General features: G+C 37.7%; 1 protein-coding gene across 2 annotated transcripts in view; it reads left to right on the plus strand.

Annotated features, from left to right (window-relative positions):
- Positions 1-18,274, plus strand: part of mybl2b (MYB proto-oncogene like 2b) — a 50,294-nt gene extending 32,020 nt beyond the window's left edge. Inside the window, exons 7-15 of one of the 2 annotated variants that reach the window (XM_043710663.2) lie at positions 634-702; positions 3,250-3,489; positions 5,904-6,260; positions 10,338-10,480; positions 13,148-13,250; positions 13,347-13,442; positions 13,960-14,073; positions 14,876-15,010; positions 16,103-18,274. In XM_043710663.2, coding sequence (XP_043566598.1) covers positions 634-702; positions 3,250-3,489; positions 5,904-6,260; positions 10,338-10,480; positions 13,148-13,250; positions 13,347-13,442; positions 13,960-14,073; positions 14,876-15,010; positions 16,103-16,228 — 1,383 coding nt within the window. In that variant the 3' untranslated portion in view covers positions 16,229-18,274. The remainder of the gene's footprint in view (positions 1-633; positions 703-3,249; positions 3,490-5,903; positions 6,261-10,337; positions 10,481-13,147; positions 13,251-13,346; positions 13,443-13,959; positions 14,074-14,875; positions 15,011-16,102) is intronic. The other variant, XM_043710665.2, reaches the window with a different exon arrangement.
- Positions 18,275-20,792: the final 2,518 nt, after the last annotated feature.

The raw sequence follows: 20,792 nt of genomic DNA on the forward strand, positions 1-20,792 counted from the left end.
ATAGTGAAAAGATGTTCCTACTCATAAATGGATCAAGAATGAGAGGCATAGATTTTGAAGTCCTTTACAAAGGAGCCAAATGTGATGTGAAAGGAAAAAAATCTTGTTTACACAGCGAGTAGTTCAGGTCTGGAATGTGCTGCTTGGAAGTGTGGTGGAGGCAGGTTCATTTAAGTATTTAAGAGTAGTTTAGAGGTTATTTCTAATTAACTAAGGGTGCGGGGTTACAGTGAAAAGGAAGAATGGGCTATGTCATGATGGCTGTCTTGGAGAGCTGGTGCCAACATTAAGACCAAATAGCTTTTTGTGTCTCAAAGTTTGAGATGCTTTGCACAAATCACTTTCCTTCATGGTTTTTGAAAAGGGACAATTAGGTAAATGTTTCTTCCTTTACTGTGGTCCTGTCATTTTTTTCCCCAGGAGGCAAAGAATTAATTTTCTTGTTCAATCAATCAACTAGCCTTTCTTGTTAATCTTCTCTGAACATTTTCAGTAAGTGCATTGACTATATTGCAGTGCAAACTTTCAGCTTGAGAGCTTTAAACTTAGGAAAAACTTTTGATAAATTTCCTGAATAATTTGAACACATTCAAAACAAAACTGCGACATGATCTTGTTTTCTTTTCCTTTCAGGCATCTTCAAAACATGAAGCTGTTTGTGTAGAACCAGTTCCACAGCAGCCATCTGTTACTATAAAGCAGGTTAGAGAATAGTGGGAATAAAAACACTGCAATTATTTGCAAGCTTTAACATTTACTAGTCTTGTTATATGTATGAATATTTTTAATATATAGAATGCTTAAAATAATTGTAAAACATGTATTTTACAATATGCCTTTTCCCTCAAGGTTTTAAGGAAGCTACAAAAATGCTTATTTTCAAAAACACTTGAAAAGCAATTAAAAGCTCAATATCATGTTTATAAGTCTTGTTTCTTTCTAAAATGTGTAAAGCAACTTCCTTAATGAGTAGCTAGAACATTAGTTCTTTGGTATATTAAAAAAAATTAAATGTTGCAGAAATTCAGCAGACTTGGCAGTATCTGGGGAGAGATACTGCATTTTCTAATTTTATTTTGGATTTCCAGCATCTGCTGTATTTTGCATTTATTTGACTAGATCTTTATATGTTTAGTTTTCTGTCAGATTAACTAACTACTCAATTTCAACATTTACAAGATTGCAAATAATGAAGGAATTCAGTGTGTCTTAAAACACTTATCTAGAAAAATTCTATATGGAGATTTTACCTGTGTTGTTGTTCCTGGCATCTGTTCTAAATTCAATTAAACAGCGTCCTTGTTTCAGCACATCTCAATTTAAGTTAAACTAGCACTCGAGGTTACATTTTCCATTTCCATAATGATCTCAGATGTCTCCTTTTGCAAGTCCAGGTTTTTCATGTTATTTCTTATAACTTTGGCACTTCTCTGTACTGCAACAAATACGCTGTAGAGATATCCAAGCACAGGTTGAGTAGAGAAGAACTGAGGGTGATTGCATTTTGAAGATTTGAGCTATGAGGAAAGATTTAGAGTAACCTGGGATTTTCAACTTGGAAAAACAAATTTACTAGAATTCGTTGAGGAGGTAACAAGCAGTGTAAATAAAGGGGAAGCAGTGAATATAATTTATTTGGCTTTCCAGAAGGCTTTTGATGTCATACATTAGCTACTTAAGATCCCATGGCGTTGGAGGCAGTAAAATAGCAAGGTTAGATTAGATTAGATTACATTAAATTAGATTACATTAAATTAGATTACATTACAGTGTGGAAACAGGCCCTTCGGCCCAACAAGTCCACACCGACCCGCCAAAGCGCAACCCACCCATACCCCTACATTTACCCATTACCTAACATTACGGGCAATTTAGCATGGCCAATTCACCTGACCACATCTTTTGGATTGTGGGAGGAAACCAGAGCACCCGGAGGAAACCCACGCAGACACTGGGAGAATGTGCAAACTCCACACAGTCAGTTGCCTGAGGCGGGAATTGAACCCGGGTCTGCGGCGCTGTGAGGCAGCAGTGCTAACCACTGTGCCACCGTGCCACCCACGGATAGAGGATTAACTAACTGGACAAGACAGTTAAGATAAGGAGGCATTTTCAGGATGACAGCCTGTGACTGCAATAAGGATCAATGCTGGAGTCTCAATTATTTATAATGTATATTAATGATTTAGAATGAGAAAACTAATGTACTATAGCCAAATTTGCAGAAGACACAAGAATAGGTGGAAAAGCAAGTGGTGATTTGGCAGATGGAATATAATGTGAGGTGTGTACTTTGGCAAAAGAGTAGAGGAGCTGAATACCATTTAAATGGAAAAAGACTGCAGAAAGCCCCAGAACAAAAATTTAGGAATTCTTGTCCATGAATCTCACAAAGCTAGCATCAAAGTTCAGTGGTGGCCTTTATTTCCATGGGAATGGATTATAAACTTTGCTAATATTTATACACAACAAAAGTCAGACCACAGCTGGAATGTTGTGAAGAGTTTTAGGCCCCGTTTCAAAGGAAAGATATACTGCCGTTGGAGGCAGTCCAGAGAAAGTTCACTCAACTGATGCCAGGTATGGGGGCACTGTTTTGAGAGGTTGAATAATTTGGGCCTCTGCTCAGAATTTAGAAGAATGAGGAAACCTTTTTGAAATATACAAGCTTAGAAGACTTGACAGGAGAGACATAGAAAGGTAGTTTCCTTTATGGGAGAGTCTAGGACCAGAGGAGATAATCTAAGAATATGGGGTCATATATTTAACTCACCGGAGGAAGAATTTCTTTTCAGTGGGTAGTGAATCTGGAATCTTTCTTTACCACAGAGGGCTGTTGAATCTGAGTTAATATGTATATTCGAGGCTGAAAGACTTTTAATCAGTAATAGAATCAAGGGTTATGGGGAAAAAGCAGGAAAGTGAAGTTCAGGATTAGCTTATCAGACATGATCTCACTGAATGGTAGAGCAGACTTGATAAGCTAAATGGCTGTCTTGCTTCTGATTCTGTGTCTTATGGTCTTATTCTGAGAGGTAGTTTTCGAGAAGTATATGAAAATAGAAATATTTATGAAAAGAAAAATTTCCATTAAAATATGTTTAGGTGACTTTTTTAATGATTACCTATGTTTACAAAGCTCATCTACGTTTCTCCAATTCAGGGTTCATTTTGCACTTCACCCCATAATCCATCTTTGGTAATTTCTTTTGAGCTAAAGTTTTACATTTCTTTTCCCTTTGTCATCAGGAGGACAGTGTTGCCAGCTGGCTAGGCAATATTCTCGCGGATAACACATTACCTAGTGATCATGGACAATCGGGCATTTCTGAAACTCCGCAAGATCAGTCGATTTCTGATCAATCCGAGGAACCTAATCAGTCTCTAGAAGAGGGTTCTGGCAGCATGTTTCTGATTGTAGATTCTGGGACAATATTTTCTCCGCAGTCAGCTCCTGAATTCTCTGAGCCTCTGGAGCTAATCAAATGTGTAAGTTCCCAAAACACTGAAAGCAGCCACTCTCCAACTGTTTCAAAAGATTTTTCAGTGCAGGAATGTTTTCTGAGTCAGTAGCAGACTCTGTTCATTTGCATAGTACTTGCCTACTGTTCAAGTGCCATTCTGGATATTGATGGATTCTGATAAATGCTACGAATTGTTAAAGTTATGTAATGATCGCGCTCTCTCTTGAATTTTTAACTGTTTATCTTGTGTCTTCAATTGCTTGTGTGTAACGGCTACTCTGTTAGTAAACATATACAATGCATACAGTACAATTCAATACAGCACAGGAACAGGCTCTTCGGCCCACCAAGCCTGCATCGATTCTAATCCTTTATTTAGCTACTTACTGCCAATGCGTGGTTTCTATCCCTCTGTTTGCCTCCTGTTCATGTGTCCGTCAAGATACACCTTAAACGTTGCTAATGTACCTGCTTCCACCACCCCAACTGGCAATGTGTTCCAGTCACCCACCACCTCTGAAAAATTCTCCCTGCACTTCTCGCCTAAACATTCTCCTCTCACCTTGAACCTGTGCCCCGTTGTAGTTGACCTTTCCACCCTGTAAAAAAAAGCCTCTCACTATCCACTCTATCTATGTTTCTCATAATTTTGTATCAGGTGGCCCCTCAGCCTCCGTCTTTCCAATGAAAACAATCCGCATTTCTCCAACCTCATAAATAAAACCCTCCAGACCTGGCAACTTCCTGGTAAACCTTGTCTGCACCTCTCCAGAGCATCCACATTCTTCTGGTAGTGTGGCAACCATAACTGCATACACTATTCCAAATGTGGCCTAACTAAAGTTCTATACAGCTTGCCAACGTTTGCACTTGAAGCCCTAGCAGATGAAAGCAAGCATGCTGTGTATGCTGTCTTGACCACCTTCTCCACCCGTGTTGTCACTTTCAGGGATCTATAGACGTACATGCCCAAAGCTATCTGTATATCAGTGCTCCTAAGGTTTCTGCCACTTATTGGATAATTTGAAAACAAAGATGAAGCTGATTTGAGACACAGCAAACAATGGTTTTTCTGAGGTACTGGAATTAGAAGTGGGACCCAGAAAATCAATTTATTCAACAGGAAAGGGTGGGCAAACTTCAAACCATTCCTGTAGCCGATGTTTTCGATTTATTTTAAAAAAGAGGCTGGGGGGATGCATTGCACTTAACCATAGCCTGCCATAGTCAGAAGTCATGCAACACCAGGTTATAGTCCAATAGGTGTATTTGAAATCACAAGCTTTCGCAGTGCTGTTTCTTCGTCAGTTGAAGTCACTTCTGACCTTGTCCACCCTGGTCCAAAACTGCCACCTCCACATCCTTGCTACCATTACGGACTGCTAAGTATGTGAATCTTTCTTCCTCTCTTAGAGTTTGGGGTTCTACGCTTTGCAGTTTAGTTAATGATTATGATCCTGTCAGATCTTGCCTTTGCTCCAGTAGGAGGCCAAGGTCAACTAGGTGGAAATAATATTGATTTCATCTCGTGTTGCTGAAGCATGTTTTGGGGAACGTGGGGGAGGTGAAAGTAAGACTTCACTCTCTTTCCTTCCTGCCATAGGTCACCAAAACTCCTTTCTTTGGATGTGATAAGTTGAAAGGAGATGATTGTTTGGATAATTTCATATTGCCGTACATTGAGGAAGAAATAAATCAGCATTCCCAAGACCTCTGAGGTTTTTAAGTATAAGTTGGGTTTGCCAACTATTCACAGATTTCCTTCAGCTGTATTGCATTAAGTATGTTGATTGTTGTTAGCATATCTGAGATGTGTGGTCATCTGGGCCTGATGGTTGTCTGAGCAATTGGTGAGGACATGCATTAAAGACCTTGGCTTGCTCCACGTGAGTTACATTTTAAATATTCCGCATTATTCAACGTACACTATTGAATAAGTGTTTTCCCATTGCTCATTGAGCAATATGAACAAAAAATACTCCCAAAGTTTCTATAAAGTCACTTCAGTTTTAGACACTGGATTAACCTAAACATGCACTTAAATGTTTAAATATCAGTGACGTTTATATTATTAACGAAACACATTTATATGGTGCAACAAGTATTTGCAATATGAGACATTATCTCTATTTGTTTTGGGTGTGAACCTACTTGATTGGTGGGACTGATTTGTCTTTCCCATACCTCTGAGAGACTGTAAAGTCACTTTTGGTCACCTTTTTTACAAATGTTTACTTGGGGTTTTTGATGTATAGTACTAGCTTTTCACTTCAGCTCTTAATACCTGAATGGTTACCTCCTGTGTTTAATTCTGTTAATGTTCCAGTTCTGATATTAATGGGTGGACGATAGGTGATAATCTAAGCACATTGCAGTAATCTGTCACATCTCTACGGAATTGCTTACTGTCTTGTTTACTTTCTATTTTCCATACTTCAGGATCCAGATACATGGTCTGACCTGTCTTGCTTTGATTTACCGGAGGATCTAATCAAACAGACCCCTGATAAGAAGTCACAGCAGACTTTGACAGAATATCGCATTGATGCACATACCATCTCTGACCTAAGCAAAAGTGCCAAGAAGGGTGAACTCATACCCATGATCACTTCTCCAGTTGCAGGAAGCTTTAGTACACCACCGACAATCCTGAGGCGCAAGAAAAAAACAAAAATTACACTTTCACCTGTCAATGACAGTTGTGGGAATAGCTTTGCTATTTTTGAAAGCAGTACCAGCAGCAGCATGACTCCAAAAAGTACTCCAGTGAAGACATTGCCTTTCTCACCATCGCAGGTAATGATGCAAACTCAGCAATTCTCCTTTGCCTTCCGGGTTGACTTGTAGGGAAACAGAATGCTGAAAGTGACCAGAAAAGACCAGAATCATTTAGCTACAGACCACTACTAAATAATGTAATGTTGGTAAATTCTGTAACAATTTAATTGGTTTGTTGTTTTACTTCATGAACAAAATCCCTCCCCCACCACTTGGTTTATTGTTGTTTTCAACCAATATAGTACTCTTTCATAGCTGCTGATAAAGTGTACAAAAGAACTAGAAACAGTAATAATCTGTTATGGCCCTGAAGCCTGCTCTGCCATTTGATAAGATCATGGCTAATCTGATTGTGGTCTCCATTCCGCAGTGATTGTCTATACCTCCCACCCAGTTAAATGCTTGAGACGTTTCTTTGTCAATCAAGTTGTACATCTGACATCTGAACGATAAATGTTTGTCTACCAGGTGTCCAGCAGTGTTAATTGAATTCTTAATGAGAAAGGGGGAGGTGCAAACAGACCTGAATGTCCTTGTACTATAGTTGCAGTAAATAAGCATGTAAGTACAATAGGTGGTTGATGAAAGCAAATGGTATGTAAGCTTTCATAGCAAGAGGATTTGAGTACAAGTGCAAGGATGTCTTGTTGCACATATATAGAGCCTTGGCAAGACTGCACCTGGAATACAGTGTGCAGTTTTGGCCTCATTATCTGAGAAAGGTTTCTCTGGCTATGGAGGGGGTGTTACCAGACTGATTCCTTAGATGGCAGGACTGAATTATGAGACTGGATCAGTTAGGATTATATACACTGGAGTTTAGAAGAATGAAGGAGGATCTCATGGAAACCTATAAATTTCTTCTGACTAAACAGTAAATGTAGGAAGGACATTCCTGGTGATCAGGGAGTGCAGCACCAGGGATCACAATTTAAGAATGAGGTGGGCCATTTATAGAATCGTGGAATTATATAGCATGGAAACAGACCCTTTGGTCCAACTTATCCATGCAGCCCAGCTATCCTAAATAAATCCAGTCCCATTTGGCCCATATCCCGCTAAACTCTTCCTATTCATATACCTATGTAGGTGCCTTTTAAATGCTGTAATTGTACCAGCCTTCACCACATCCTCTGGCAGTTCATTCCAAACACTCACCACCCTCTGCATGAAACGTTTCCCCTTAAGGTGCCCATTCACCTTAAACCTATGCCCTCTGATTTTGGACTCCCCCACCCCAGGGAATAGCCTTTGGCTATTCACCCTATCTGTGCTCCGCATGATTTTACCAACCTCTATAAAGTTACTCAGTCTCTGACGTTCCTGGGACAACATCCTCAGCCTGTTCAACCTCTCCTTATAGCTCAAACCCTCCAACCCTGGCAACATCCTTGTAAATCTTTTCTGAACCCTTTCAAGTTTCGCAACATCTTTCCTACAGTAGGGAGACCAAAATTGCTCACAATATTCCAAAAGTGGCCAAACCAATGTCCTGTATAGCTGCAACATGACCTCTCAATTCCTTTAGTCAATACATTAGTCAATAAAGGTAAGCATACCAAAGGCTGCCTTTGCTGTCCTAGCTATCTGTGACTCTGCTTTCAATGAACTTGCACTCCAAAGTCTTTTTGTTCAGCAACATTCGCCAGGACCTTACCATTAAGTCCTGCCCTGATTTGCATTCTCCAAAATGCAGCACCCCACACTTACCTAAGTTAAACACCATCTGCCACGCCTTGGCCCATTGGCCTATGTGATCAAGATCCCATTGTACTCTGAGGTCACCTTCTTTGCTGTCCACTGCACCTCCAATTTGGTGTCATCTGCAAACTTACTACTGATACCTTCTTTGATCACATTCAAATCATTTTGTAAATGATGATGAAAAGCAGCGGACCCAACACCAATCCTGTGGGACGCTGCTGGTCACAGGCCTCCAGTCTGAAAAGCAATCCTCCACTACTAACCTCTGTCTTCTACCTTTTGAACAATTTCTGTATCCAAATGGCTAGTTTTCCCTGGTAACCAGTCTACGTGAGGAACCTTGTCGAATGCCTTCCTGAAGTCCATATAGATCACATCCACCACTTTGCCCTCATCAGTCCTCATTATTTCTTCAAAGAACTCAATCAAGTTCATGTATCGCTATTCCCCACACAAAGCCATATTGACTGTCCCTAATGAGTCCTCACCTTTCCAAGTACATGTAAAACCTGCCCCTCAGGATTCCCTGCAACAAGTTGCCCACCACTGATATCTGGCTCACTGGTCTATAGTTCCCTGGCTTTTTCTTACCACCCTTCTTAAATAGTGGCACCTCATTAGCCAACCCCCAGTCTTCTGGCACTTCACCTGTGGCTATCGATGAAAGATATCTCAGCAAGCGACTCAGTCATCACTTCCCTAGCTTCCCACAGAGTTCTGGGGTACACCTGATCAGGTCTGGGGGATTTATTCACCTTTATGCTTTTTAAGCCATCCAGCACCACCACCTCTCTTAACTGGACATTTTTCAAGATGTCACGATTTATTTCCCCACGTTCTCTATCTTCCATATCCTTTTCCATGTCCTTCTCTATAGTAAACACTGATGCAAAATAATCCATTTAGTATCTCTCCCATCTCCTGCAGTTCCACACTTAGGTGGCCTTGTTGATCTTTGAGGGCTCCTGTTCTCTCCCTAGTTGCCTTTTGTCCTTGATGTATTTTCAGAATCCCGTTGGGTTCTCCTTAACTCTATTTACCAAAGCTGTCTCATTTAAAACTGAGATAGAGGTTTACTCATCCCGAGGTTGGTGACCTTGTGGAAGTCTCTGCTGCAGAAAGCGGTTGAGACCAAAATCTTGGATATTTTCAAAAGGGAGTCAGATATAGTTCTTGAGGCTGAAAGGATCAAGGATGTGGGAAGAAAGTGGGAACTGGATATTTATTGTATGACTGAGCAGACTGTAATAACCACCTTCTGCTGTATTTTCTATGTTTAGTTCTGCAAGTGTGACAAACAACAGTATCATGAAAAGCCAATTACGTTAATAAAGCAAATCAGAGGATTCTCAGACACTAAGTTGCCAATAGTTGCTCCATGCAATCTGAAGCTCCTGTCATGTAAATAGTAGTTTACTTGGACAGCATTGGGAGCTATACGGACAGATGAGTTTTACCCTGTGAAAATACCTGCTGCCAGACTTCTTTACCTCTCTGAAAGTGTTTGCATTCCTGCAGTTGAGTTCTAATTTAATTTTTATAAAGGAAAGCACTTAGTGCCTTTTTTCTGCGCATGTTTGTGATTAGAAACTTGCCGTTTAGCATAACCGTTTACTTTGTGAAGCAGGAATTGCCAGTGAGAAGATTGGGCAAAGTCAGATTCCCAAGGACAAAACAAATTGAGTATGCTTCCAATTTCCATCTAATTGCTTTGCACAATCAAACACTAACTATCTTCCTAGTAATTTCTGTGCATCTACTGCTTTCCAAAAACTAGTTCAACTTTAGTTTGTCACCTCACTTTGCTTAATCTGTCAACATTTGTGCTCATTCTATTTGCATTGCATCAGCTTTCTTTTCCTCTAATGTAATTTAAATCCAAGAGAAGAGAACAATTGCTGGTTTAAGAATGGATTTTAATTGGTAGTAAGGAACAAGTTAACTTTTGGGGTGCTGTTTGTCCATCGCCCCTCAAATTTTAATAAGTGCCTCCTCAGGTTTTCTCTGAGCTCCTTCTAGTCAATCACTGCTAGTTTCCTTTGGAAAATTGTTGCGCTTTTCCATTACCTTTCTAATAACATATATGTTTTCTTTAGCTAAAGTTTAAACTTGGGTATGATATTTTTAATCCGATTTCCCTATCCTAGTCCTTGCCTTTTCCTACACTCAAGGTTCATCTCTTTCTAGTGTTTGTCTGTGGGACTATTTCAATAGAAGTGTCTAATTAACTTGCTGGGATAACAACAAATGTAGTTAGGTGATGTGGAAATTTCATAGGTGGTTCTATTTTAATTTTCTTCTGTAATTTAATGTAACCATATGATTTTAAGTGTGTTGGTTGAAATTGTTAAATACAATTTTGTTGCATATTCCTCTTTCCTCCCCTTGTAGTTTTTAAACTTCTGGACCAAACAAGATAATCTTGATCTTGAAAATCCATCTCTTACCTCAACCCCAGTTTGTAGCCAGAAAATCATAGTTACAGCTCCACTCCAACGAGACTATACACCCAAAGTTCAAAAAGAGAACTCTGTGTAAGTAGCTAAATGCATAGGTACTTGAGAAAGTGTACTGTGGATGCTGGATATCTGTCCGAAGAGCAAGAATACATGTTTTGGGTCTATGTCCTTTCAATAAAACTTGAAAAGTTTGTGATGTGCTTTAACAGAGTTTGGAAGCAGGGCGGGATGGGGATCAATAGAACTGACACAAGACAATACCACTTCGTTGGGTTCAAAAAGGTTATATTTGTATATAATTTGCATGAATGGACATTCCTTTTACACCTTGATATATATGTGCATTCCTCGTTGACTTTTTTTTCACCCCACAAATGGGTGTTTTGCATAGTAGTGCTTAAAACAGACTAAGGGATCAAGAAAGTGTTTATGAACTGTATTGCAGAGGTCCACAGAAGTTCAAGTTAAGCAAATAAAGCAGAGCCCACAAGATGAATGACAGAGATGACAATTACCTACGCTAGTGGTTCAGTTTTACACTTTATATTCAAGTTAACCCGTTTTCAAGGGAATTTCAAGACTTTAACAGTCAACTTTACATTGAATCTATGACCCCATTCCACTTCCATGTCACCCATGTTGAGTGTTGATTGCTTGATCCATCACTGACTAATCACTCTACCATCTCCATCAACCAGGCCCTAAATCAACACAGGCAGAAATATGCTCTGAGGATACATGGAAAGCCTGCTTAATCAAATGCAACATCTCCACTGACATGTGGGAATCATTTGCCCTAGAAGACACACTAGAGAAGATGCATCCTCAATGACACCAACTGCTTTGAGCATCACCGAGTGCAATATCACAATGCTGGTCCTTTTTGCAAAGGCTACTATGCCCTTGAGTTATTTTCCAGAGAGGGGTAATTGGCCAGACTCCAACTAGGCTGGGTTTGAAAGGTTTATTGGCACCATTTTTGTTTACCCCTAATAGATTATGCCTACAGTCTAAGGGTTTCATGCCTTTTTTTAAAAAAAAAGGTATAATCAAAGGGCATGGCCAGCTCTAAATGCACAGTTCAGTTCAGTTCGAGTGTTAGTTGAGTCTGAGTCACAGTTGAAAGTGGAAGCTTTCTCCCTGTTTCTGCCCTTCTGACTTTGTAACCTGTCAGCCTTTTGTGTCATTTTGACTCTTCGTGCTAAGGGATGTGTCTATTGGGACTGTTGCAGGTAGTTTCAGAACAGCATCCGGGAATATCCACTATACACTTACCCAAAACAGTTAGTAAAGTTAGGATCTGAACTACCTGCTTAAAAATGTTTTGAGGGGTCGGGCCTGGTCCATAACAGCAGCAAGTGGAGGCCAAGCACAAATAGTGGAAAGATCATGTACAATCATGGAAGCAAGTAATCCTCCTCCGAGGCACAGCCAAATGTAATTCCCCCTTCCAATGAAGGGTCATTGACTTGAAATATTAACTCTATTTCTGTCCACAGATGCTGTCTGATCTGATCAGCACATGCAATGTTTGGCTTCTGTCTGATTTCTAGTATTTGCAGTATTTTTCATTTCTAAATTTTATTGGTAACCCTAATAAAACTATTGCTCAGTTATGAGAACTCATTAAACTCCACTGAGAGCAGTTAATTATTTTCCTTGTCTGCTGGAAATTTAAGACTTGTTTTAAGACTTGTTCCTGGTGATACAAGACAATTTAAAGCTGGGGTGATTAGAAATTATTGATTTTTGCTTTTCTCTCTTCAGATGAACATTTCCAAGATTTTCTGTTCTGATTTTCAGATTTCCAGCATTCACTATATTTAGTATATCTAGTTTCTATAGCCAATAGCCTAAAAGCTTTACAATAAAATTCATTTTAAAACAAAATTATAGTGCTGAGGTTGAGTTAGTTGATACAATGTCAGTGGTTTACATTTTTAAAACTACTGACCGTAATATGTTTATTAACTATGCAACTGATACATGGTAAGCCAATGTAGCAAGATCACTGCTGCAACTGGGCAAGTTATTTTCCACAAACTTAATTATTCTGACTTTCATTGCACTTGGGCAGTCCAGGGCTTTTAATAATTAAAAAATGTGGGGATTTAAGAGATATGCACAGTATACATAATGTATTGTGCAAAAGCCAACCATTGAAGTAAAACAAATTAATATCTTTTAATTTTGCTTAGGTCATTTAAATATGGGTAAACTATGAACCAGCTTCATTCTTGTATCATAAAATTACAGCAAATTGTTAAACATGAAGCTGTTCAAAAACATAAGAACTTTAGTTCATTTTGATTTTTATGAACATTTTGGTATCTATCATTTACTTACTATTTAATTATATTTTCAAGGAACAGAATAATATGAACAAAACAAACCATATCCCCTCTTCTACCATCCCTAATAAATAGGCTTCCTCAAAAAGATCCCCCTCTGCATCCTAATTCAGCCAAGCAACTGATAATGAATCTAATTACACTTGGGTTGTTGCTATTCCCCCAGTGTAGCAAATAAAAACCCTCCACTTTTTAGATTGAAGGAGATCAAAGGAAAATTAAGTTTGGTTTTTAGCTGTATAAAGCATGTTCAAAACAATAGTAAACAGAATATTAACTAGTGTTAATTTGACATACTGCTTCAATAATTGATTAGATCATGCAGTTTGTGACTGAAGGAATATGAAGTTTGTTGTGAATTATTTATTTTTAGTATTTTTTAATTTCATAGTTTTCGAACACCCAGAAGTCGAAGGTCTCTTTTAGACAGTACACCAAGAACACCTACTCCTTTCAAAAATGGGCTGGAAAAATATGGAGCAGCAAAACCTCGGGTTTGTATTGATTAATTTGTAAACAGGATTTATCACTAATCATGTATTTCTGAAAATAATTGCACAAATGTGATTCTCCCTCTTGTGTAAACTTAGTATCCTGTGTCTCAAATTGAGGAGGAACTAAAAGATGGTTTGAAGAATGTTTTGCAGGAAGATGAAGTCCAGTTAGCAAAACGAAAGCAGCATGGGGTTAGTATGCACACGTTTAGCCAATAAAATTATGATTTTTTTTCACTATTTAGTCATTACTTTTTAGATCACATTTTTCACTCTAGGTTCCCATTTTATGAAGTTTGTTCACATTTATTTTATGAAACTGTACAGATTCATTTACAGGTTATTTGTAGAGTTGCTTGTTTTGCAACTTGCGTCTATCAGCATAACAATAGTATTTGTCACAAATTTAACTTATGGAGATATGCTTTTAATGGGTTTAAGTAGAATAATTGAAACTATTATACGGGTCTTGCATGGGGCACAGAAATCAGGGCTTTTTCTGTGAAGTCCTTTCAAGAGACACATAATTTCTTGGCTTCCTCTTGATCCACAAATTCAACTGTATTTTGGTCAAAATTATTTTATAGGTTGCGTTCAAATTTGTGCCTTGCAGCTTGTTAAGTATCTCTAATGTGTGGAATGTTTTATAATCTGTCTAAAATCCTGCAAAGAATAATTTGTTTCAGTGCGACTGCTCTTGTTTGTTTAGCTACACAGACCTCTTATGAAGAAAGTGCGGAAGTCCCTTGCTTTGGATATTGTGGAAAAGGATGGGGGTAAAACAAATCAGCCTGTTTTCAGCACCCTCAGCATAACCAAACAGGTAACCTGCCTGCAAATAGGAGTATGCACAATGTTGAGCTAGAATAAGAATCTGGTAAATGGTAATATTTTACTTTTTTTTAAATTTTGAAAATAGTTCAAATATTTCTTTGCTTTAATTGTTTGACTACTTATCCAGTCAAAATAATTCAGAACCAAACAGCTGTTGTTCAATAACTGGCTAAAGAATGTCAACCATGCTGGTTTTAGACGTCTTTGCAATTACATAACAGATTTCAGTAAGAACAGATAAAGATTAGCTTTCCCAAAGATGATCTTTGATGAGTTGGCTTTCAGTAGAGATAGAATCGCTTAGCCATGACTTTCACTCACTGCTGTATCCAAATGGAAGTGGAATGGTGATTTTTCTTTTATGTGGGATAAAGTAAAGGAAAGTCTTCAACACTCTTCAAACTTTTTGTATTTCTTATCAAATCTCCTGATGATGTTTTTTCTTAGTATTCAGCAATTGAAGTAGCAAAGTTTCTGAGGCTCAATTGAATCTCATTAAAAACAATCATCCTGAAACAAAAAGAACAAGTACACTTCTGAGCACGGGGAGGTTCATTAAAATATTTTAAAAATGAGTCCAGGCATACATCTCTGGGGATATAAGGAGGCTTGGGACTTGGTCCACTTTATGTCCTGTAAGTTACATCCTAGGGAACTATTTAGTAAACATTTTTGTATTCACTGCAAATAAATTTTTAAAGAAAATATAGTCTTCCTTTAGTATGGAACAAGGGACTGTATACACAATTACAGGTGTGGTATTATCTGTAATTTTATTTTCTCTTTATAAGCAGACAAAAGATTCTTTATCAAAATCTTTGAACAGCTCTTCAAGTAAAAATGATGCTCTGAACAGAGGTTTTATTATACCCAATAAAGAGACTAGTTTTTCATTCAAGCCTTCTAAACCAGAAACTCCAAAATGGGTAAGTCATGTTGCTAATTCAAAGTGGATTTGTTTAGTTATTTGTCTATAGAAATGCCAGCTGAGAGACACTAACCATCTGCTTACAATGTGTGCAGTTCACAATTTAATAGCTTTTTTTGTCTTGTAGTTGATTCTGTCTTGACTCTTCAGATTATTTGATTTCAGTTCGGTGAAAACCATCATTATAGTGATCTACAAGATGTCTTTGCTTTACAGCATGATTTGGTAACTCAATAGATTAGATGACATTACAGTGTGGAAACAGGCCCTTCGGCCCAACAAGTCCACACTGACCCGCCGAAGCGCAACCCACCCATACCCCTACATTTACCCCTTACCTAACACTACGGGCAATTTAGCATGGCCAATTCACCTGACCTGCACATCTTTGGACGGTGGGAGGAAACCGGAGCACCCGGACGAAACCCACGCAGACACGGGGAGAACGTGCAAACTCCACACAGTCAGTCGCCTGAGGCGGGAATAGAACCAGGGTCTCAGGCGCTGTGAGGCAGCAGTGCTAACCACTGTGCCACCATGCCGCCCACTTTGAATAAAAACTTGACAATACAAGACAATAAAAACTTGAGGTAATAGAAATTGTTGCAGAAGCCAAGCAGGTCTGGCAGCATTTGTAAAGAGAAAATTGATAATGTTTCGAATCCAGTAACCCTTCTTCAAAATTGTTCTTTAAATGTTTTCTGTTATCTAGCTAATATAAATGGTTGGGGGTGTGTGTGAGTTTTTAAACTTACATTTATTTTCTTGATGACTCAGCCTGTACCACCTGCTTGATCACAGGGCAAATATAACCCTTACTATATATTTCTGAGCTGGAAAATTGAGGTGCACTCCATACGGCATGCATTTATCAGCTGGAAAATGGGGGAAGGGTTTAAAAGGATGTATGTAGATTATAGGCCTATGTAGGCATTTTGACACAATCTCATGTGTTGCATTCTATGATACATTCAGCCTTCAGTATTTTAAAGTTCTTTGAGAATAATGTACTTGAAAAGTAACTTGCATAGTTGAAACTCAAGCATGTTTTGTTCATGGCAATAAAAATATTTTCTCTTATTGTTTGCAGATGAGTAGTGCTTGGGAAACAGTAGCCTATGGAAGAACAAAAGATCAGCTTATAATGACTGAGAAAGCCAGAAAGTACTTAAAGGCATTCAAAACAACTCACACCTCTAGGACTTTGATTTTGTAATGTGTCCAACAGCTTTGAACATTGTGCTTGGATGACTCTTTCAATGGAAAGATTTAGTTTGTGGAACACAGACTAAAAAATCATGGATTTATAAAACTGATGCTTTAGCAATTTATTTTTTTGAGTCAAAACAGTATATCGTAGTGGAGGGCAATATTGTCCTAACCGAGGACAACTAATTTTGTAAAGCCAATTTACATACTGCATTACTGGTTTGGAAACTTCAAGTCATGAGAACATGACCAATTGTAGACTTTACTTTTATAACAAAAAAAAATTATTAATTTAATATTAACAATCTAACTTTTTTCACTGGAAAGCTTCAATGTGGAACAGTTACTTGCACTGACAAAATTGTGCTTAGGTAATTGAGAAGAGTTCTCTAATAATGTCTTATCACATTTGTCAATGTAACTGTGTTCAATTAGCTCTTCAAATTGAAGGTGCACTTTTTGCTGCTTGTAGCATAAAATCAAGAGTGAAAGCTCTTATTTGTTCCAACAACAGCATGAATTAGGTTTGCTTCTCCAGTTGCAATATTCTCATGTTATAGCTCTGGCATGACAAAAGATATGCAGTGTTTAATGCAGAAGAATGTTTTCACTGGAACAAAGCTACTGTTTATAACTCAAATACTAGTTAATATGACTGTCTGCTTCCAAGGTAACTCAGTTGATCTTTCACAAAGTATCGATTTTATCATCAACTAATCCTCCCAAGTCTGTTATGAAGCTAGTTACGATTATTCAAATAACAAGTGTAGAAAACTTGTTCCATTCGCAGTCTATTTTTCATAATTTGCACCATTCCAACATTTAAAGTACTGAGCATTGCTAGAATATGATAATATGTCATTTGAGATCCTTCTGTCCCATATCATTGGTCTCTGTTCCCATCAGGGAATTGAAGGTGATCATTTTAAATCCTAAAAGCAATAACTCCAATGCCAAAGGATACACAACTGATCATTTAGGACTCTGATATAAAATTTGACATGGTTACGATAGAAATTGTGGAAAAGTTGTCACAGTTCTCTCCCAGCTGTTGAGATGCAAGAATTTTGCCTAAACTGCAATGATGAGTTATGCATGAAATTCTGAAATATATTGCTCTGGCCTTCCGGGTCTCAATTATAAATGTTGACTGTAGTATGCAGAAGGATGGAATGCTTAATAACCTAATGACATTAATACTCATCAATTTCCTTCAGAATCAAACAACTTAGGTTCTAACTAGAAGTCTTTCATTCAATTTCCCAATTTGTGTAAGGTCATGTAACTGCGTGATTTTTATCCTAGCAATGTTCCTTTTCCTGTCTCTCTTGTCACCTACCCATCCCTCCCATGTACATAAGATGCACATGGTTAGTATAATTTTATGTCAATTTAGTCCCTACTTTCTCCAAAGAGCAGCCTGCATATCTGTTATATCACTGGTACCTAATTTAAGTTTGACCTTTAAGGTTCAAAAGGAAAGACATTGAGTGAACCTTTGAAACTGCTGCAAACAATCTGAATCATGTTTTGTACGTTTATTTCAACATTCTTCTATGTAAAATAGATGGGATAGATTTGAGTTTCACAGTTGATTAGAATTTAAATTGTTTTAAATTATTTTCCTTCCTGTTCTACCAATTGGAATTCCAACATTGTTAATTTAGTAGGTAGAATAAAAAGCAGCCAGTTGCTCCCTTATCTCCTGGATAGAGATTTTGGGAGTTTGCTTGTTTTTTTTTTTGTTGCAGAAGAAGTATTTGATAGTAGTAACATATGAACATGTATACTCAATAAACTGCTTCAGTGCTTCTTTAGAACAATAGAGAGAATTTTTATTGATAATGTTAATACCTTACTTTAAGCAAGCCTAGTTTTCATGGCTTGAAAGTCCAATTGCACTTGGTTGAAAAAATCCTTTGGACTAAGTAACCAGGTTAAAAACACAATAAGCATTAAAAGGATGTGATTTTTAAACAAAATGACAGTGTTAAAAATATCAGTTTTGTAATCTGCACTCATATTTGCAGATCAATAAAAGAATAGTATTTTATACTATGTGAAGACAGTGTTAATTTATTGGCAGACAGTCTGTGATAGAGACATTGGCATGTGAATTGCTCCAGTTAGATGAAACAATAGTCCCTTTACATCCCGTCTTTGGTTCTGCACAGCATGAGTTGACAAAATGGATGGGAAATTTTATCAGTTTTGAGTAGGTTTTCCATATCTACAAAAAATATTCCTTGATATTTGCATATTGATAGTGATGCCAGTCCAAGTGCTCATTCGAGATTCCAGTCAGCAGTGTGTCAATTAAGGAAGACAGACACATTTGCACTGCAGCACTATATCATGGTGATCTAGATCTGCCAGCATTGTGAGAATCAATATTCATTGAATGACTTATGATTTCAGTTTTAATGATGCCAGGTATGCTCAAGTGGTTGGTAGTATCATATACTTGTCTCTTAAGCCCAGCTCTCTCAAACATTCTTTTTGGGTTCGGTGAGAAACACCTTCGATGGGACAAGATCTAATCTCTTATTCTTTGCATATTTGCAGTATGTAAATGATACAACACTATGCTTGAATCCACAGTCGCATATGCAAATTTCCTTGTCTTAGAACGTCTCACGTGCACTCCATTCTCCTTTTTGAAATGGAGTACCCCTTGATGTGCTAGTTGAGAAATCTACTTTTGTTCTCTGCTACCAATCACAAAGCTATCGGCAATCAATATACACAATGGCAATCTTTATATTGCGTGGCTATAAGGTTGGTTTCATTGGCAACTGCAAATGAAGCCCAAGTCACTTGCTCATCTTGCAAACTTGAAGTTGAAATGGGGTGCATCAAAGCCATGCTGTGAGGTAATGGGTACCCTGATTGAATCTTTACTTACTATCCAGCAAACTAAAGATTGGGCCTAATACAACTATTTTTGGTCCTGAAAAGTGTCCCATTTATATTAGGCTAGCTTGGAACGCTAAGCTATCTCAAAAATAAAATGAAGCTACTGTTTACCACTAACAAGTTGCTGATTCGAGGCAAAAATATGTTCTGCCTTCCACACTAAATAATTGTGTATGAAATTCAGTGCTGGATAAAATGCTGTGTACATCCCAAAAGGTGGTGGATCAATCATTTCGGCTTCTTGCAATGAACATGGTAACAACAGGACCCATATGGGCTTATAAAATTCAGAAGTATCCAACCTTAGATGTGATTCTTCCATTGCATAACAAATTGCTAAATAATCCTTTTTGTGCTAAGGAAAGCCATTTTAGGATTGTTGGGCTCACTGTAGCACAATTACATGTGCAAGAGGTTACATATATTAAAACTTACTGTTTGCAGACAGAAAGAACATGTGTACACACTGCCTCTGAAATCTCAACCGTTGTTACTAGTTCATTCCTCAAGATAATACCTGATCAATCTGAGTCGACAGGACTGGTTTAAATTTAAATGAGCTTGGCAGTTAAACATAGTCGTTTGTGTAACTGGTGCATTCTTCATGGCAATGTCTATACCATCAGTATGGGCTTCTTCGACAGTATAAAATGACATTCTCCATTATGTTGGTATTCTTATGAATGTTCTGTTGAGTGCAAACTGACTGTCTCATCAACAATACTCAAATTCTGTACACTCAAATGATTGAACACATTCAGTACGTAGTGTAGACTGAAAAGGTATATTGAATTTTAAAATGAAACAAATTTACTATTCCTATATTACCGTTGGTGAAATGCATACAAATTTCATCATTTAAATATTCAACCTTTTAAGGAATAAGACTATTTCAACATCTTTCAGCCAGGCACCTAATGCAATTGAATTTGAATGCACTTGTGTTTACTTGATTGAACATGGTAGGGTAATGAGTTCTGAAATTGGGTAGGTTGCATCGGGGCTTTTGTAAAAATGGTTTAAATGTTAGTTCTTGTGTGCTAGTGCATTTGTGATTGATATTCAGAGACTTTAATTTACCCTGTTGTATATTGTAACAGAATCAAAATCCTGAAGTCCAATTTGTTATCGAAAGACGCAAATTTTACTGGCAGGGCAGACCAGTAGGCAAAATGTTGATGTTGTGCAAACCTATTTTGATTTTGTACAGTTTGTGATTTCTCTTAAGAACTCATATAAGTTGAGCCTTCTCATACTATACCACCTTGAGAATGAGTGACTAATTGCAATCAAAGTAAACTTTACATAATCATGCTCATTATGCACACATTATGCGGTCTTTAGTTTCATGTGCATAACTGCTGCTCTAATTTTATGCTGTGATTAAGACTTTTGAGCTGAGATTATTTCCGAACAAATTTGATAATCTTTAAATGTGTTCAGTTTTTCAACTGGTGTTTATAAAAAAAGTTGTCTTCAATTACATTAAAGTTATTATGAATAACTAATGAAAGAAAATCAATAGATTTTCATATTTATGTAAAGATTGTGTCTTTAAATCACTTCATGACAGCCAATTTATTTCAGTTTTGTTTAAAGTATCATATTACAAGAAGTGCTGAATTGCTTGTTATTTTTGAAGAATTGAGTTAAAT

The sequence above is a fragment of the Chiloscyllium plagiosum genome, unplaced genomic scaffold (assembly GCF_037043375.1).
Source record: "Chiloscyllium plagiosum isolate Xiang-an unplaced genomic scaffold, Cpla_swu_hap1 HiC_scaffold_15, whole genome shotgun sequence".
Classification (NCBI taxonomy): Eukaryota; Metazoa; Chordata; class Chondrichthyes; order Orectolobiformes; family Hemiscylliidae; genus Chiloscyllium; species Chiloscyllium plagiosum.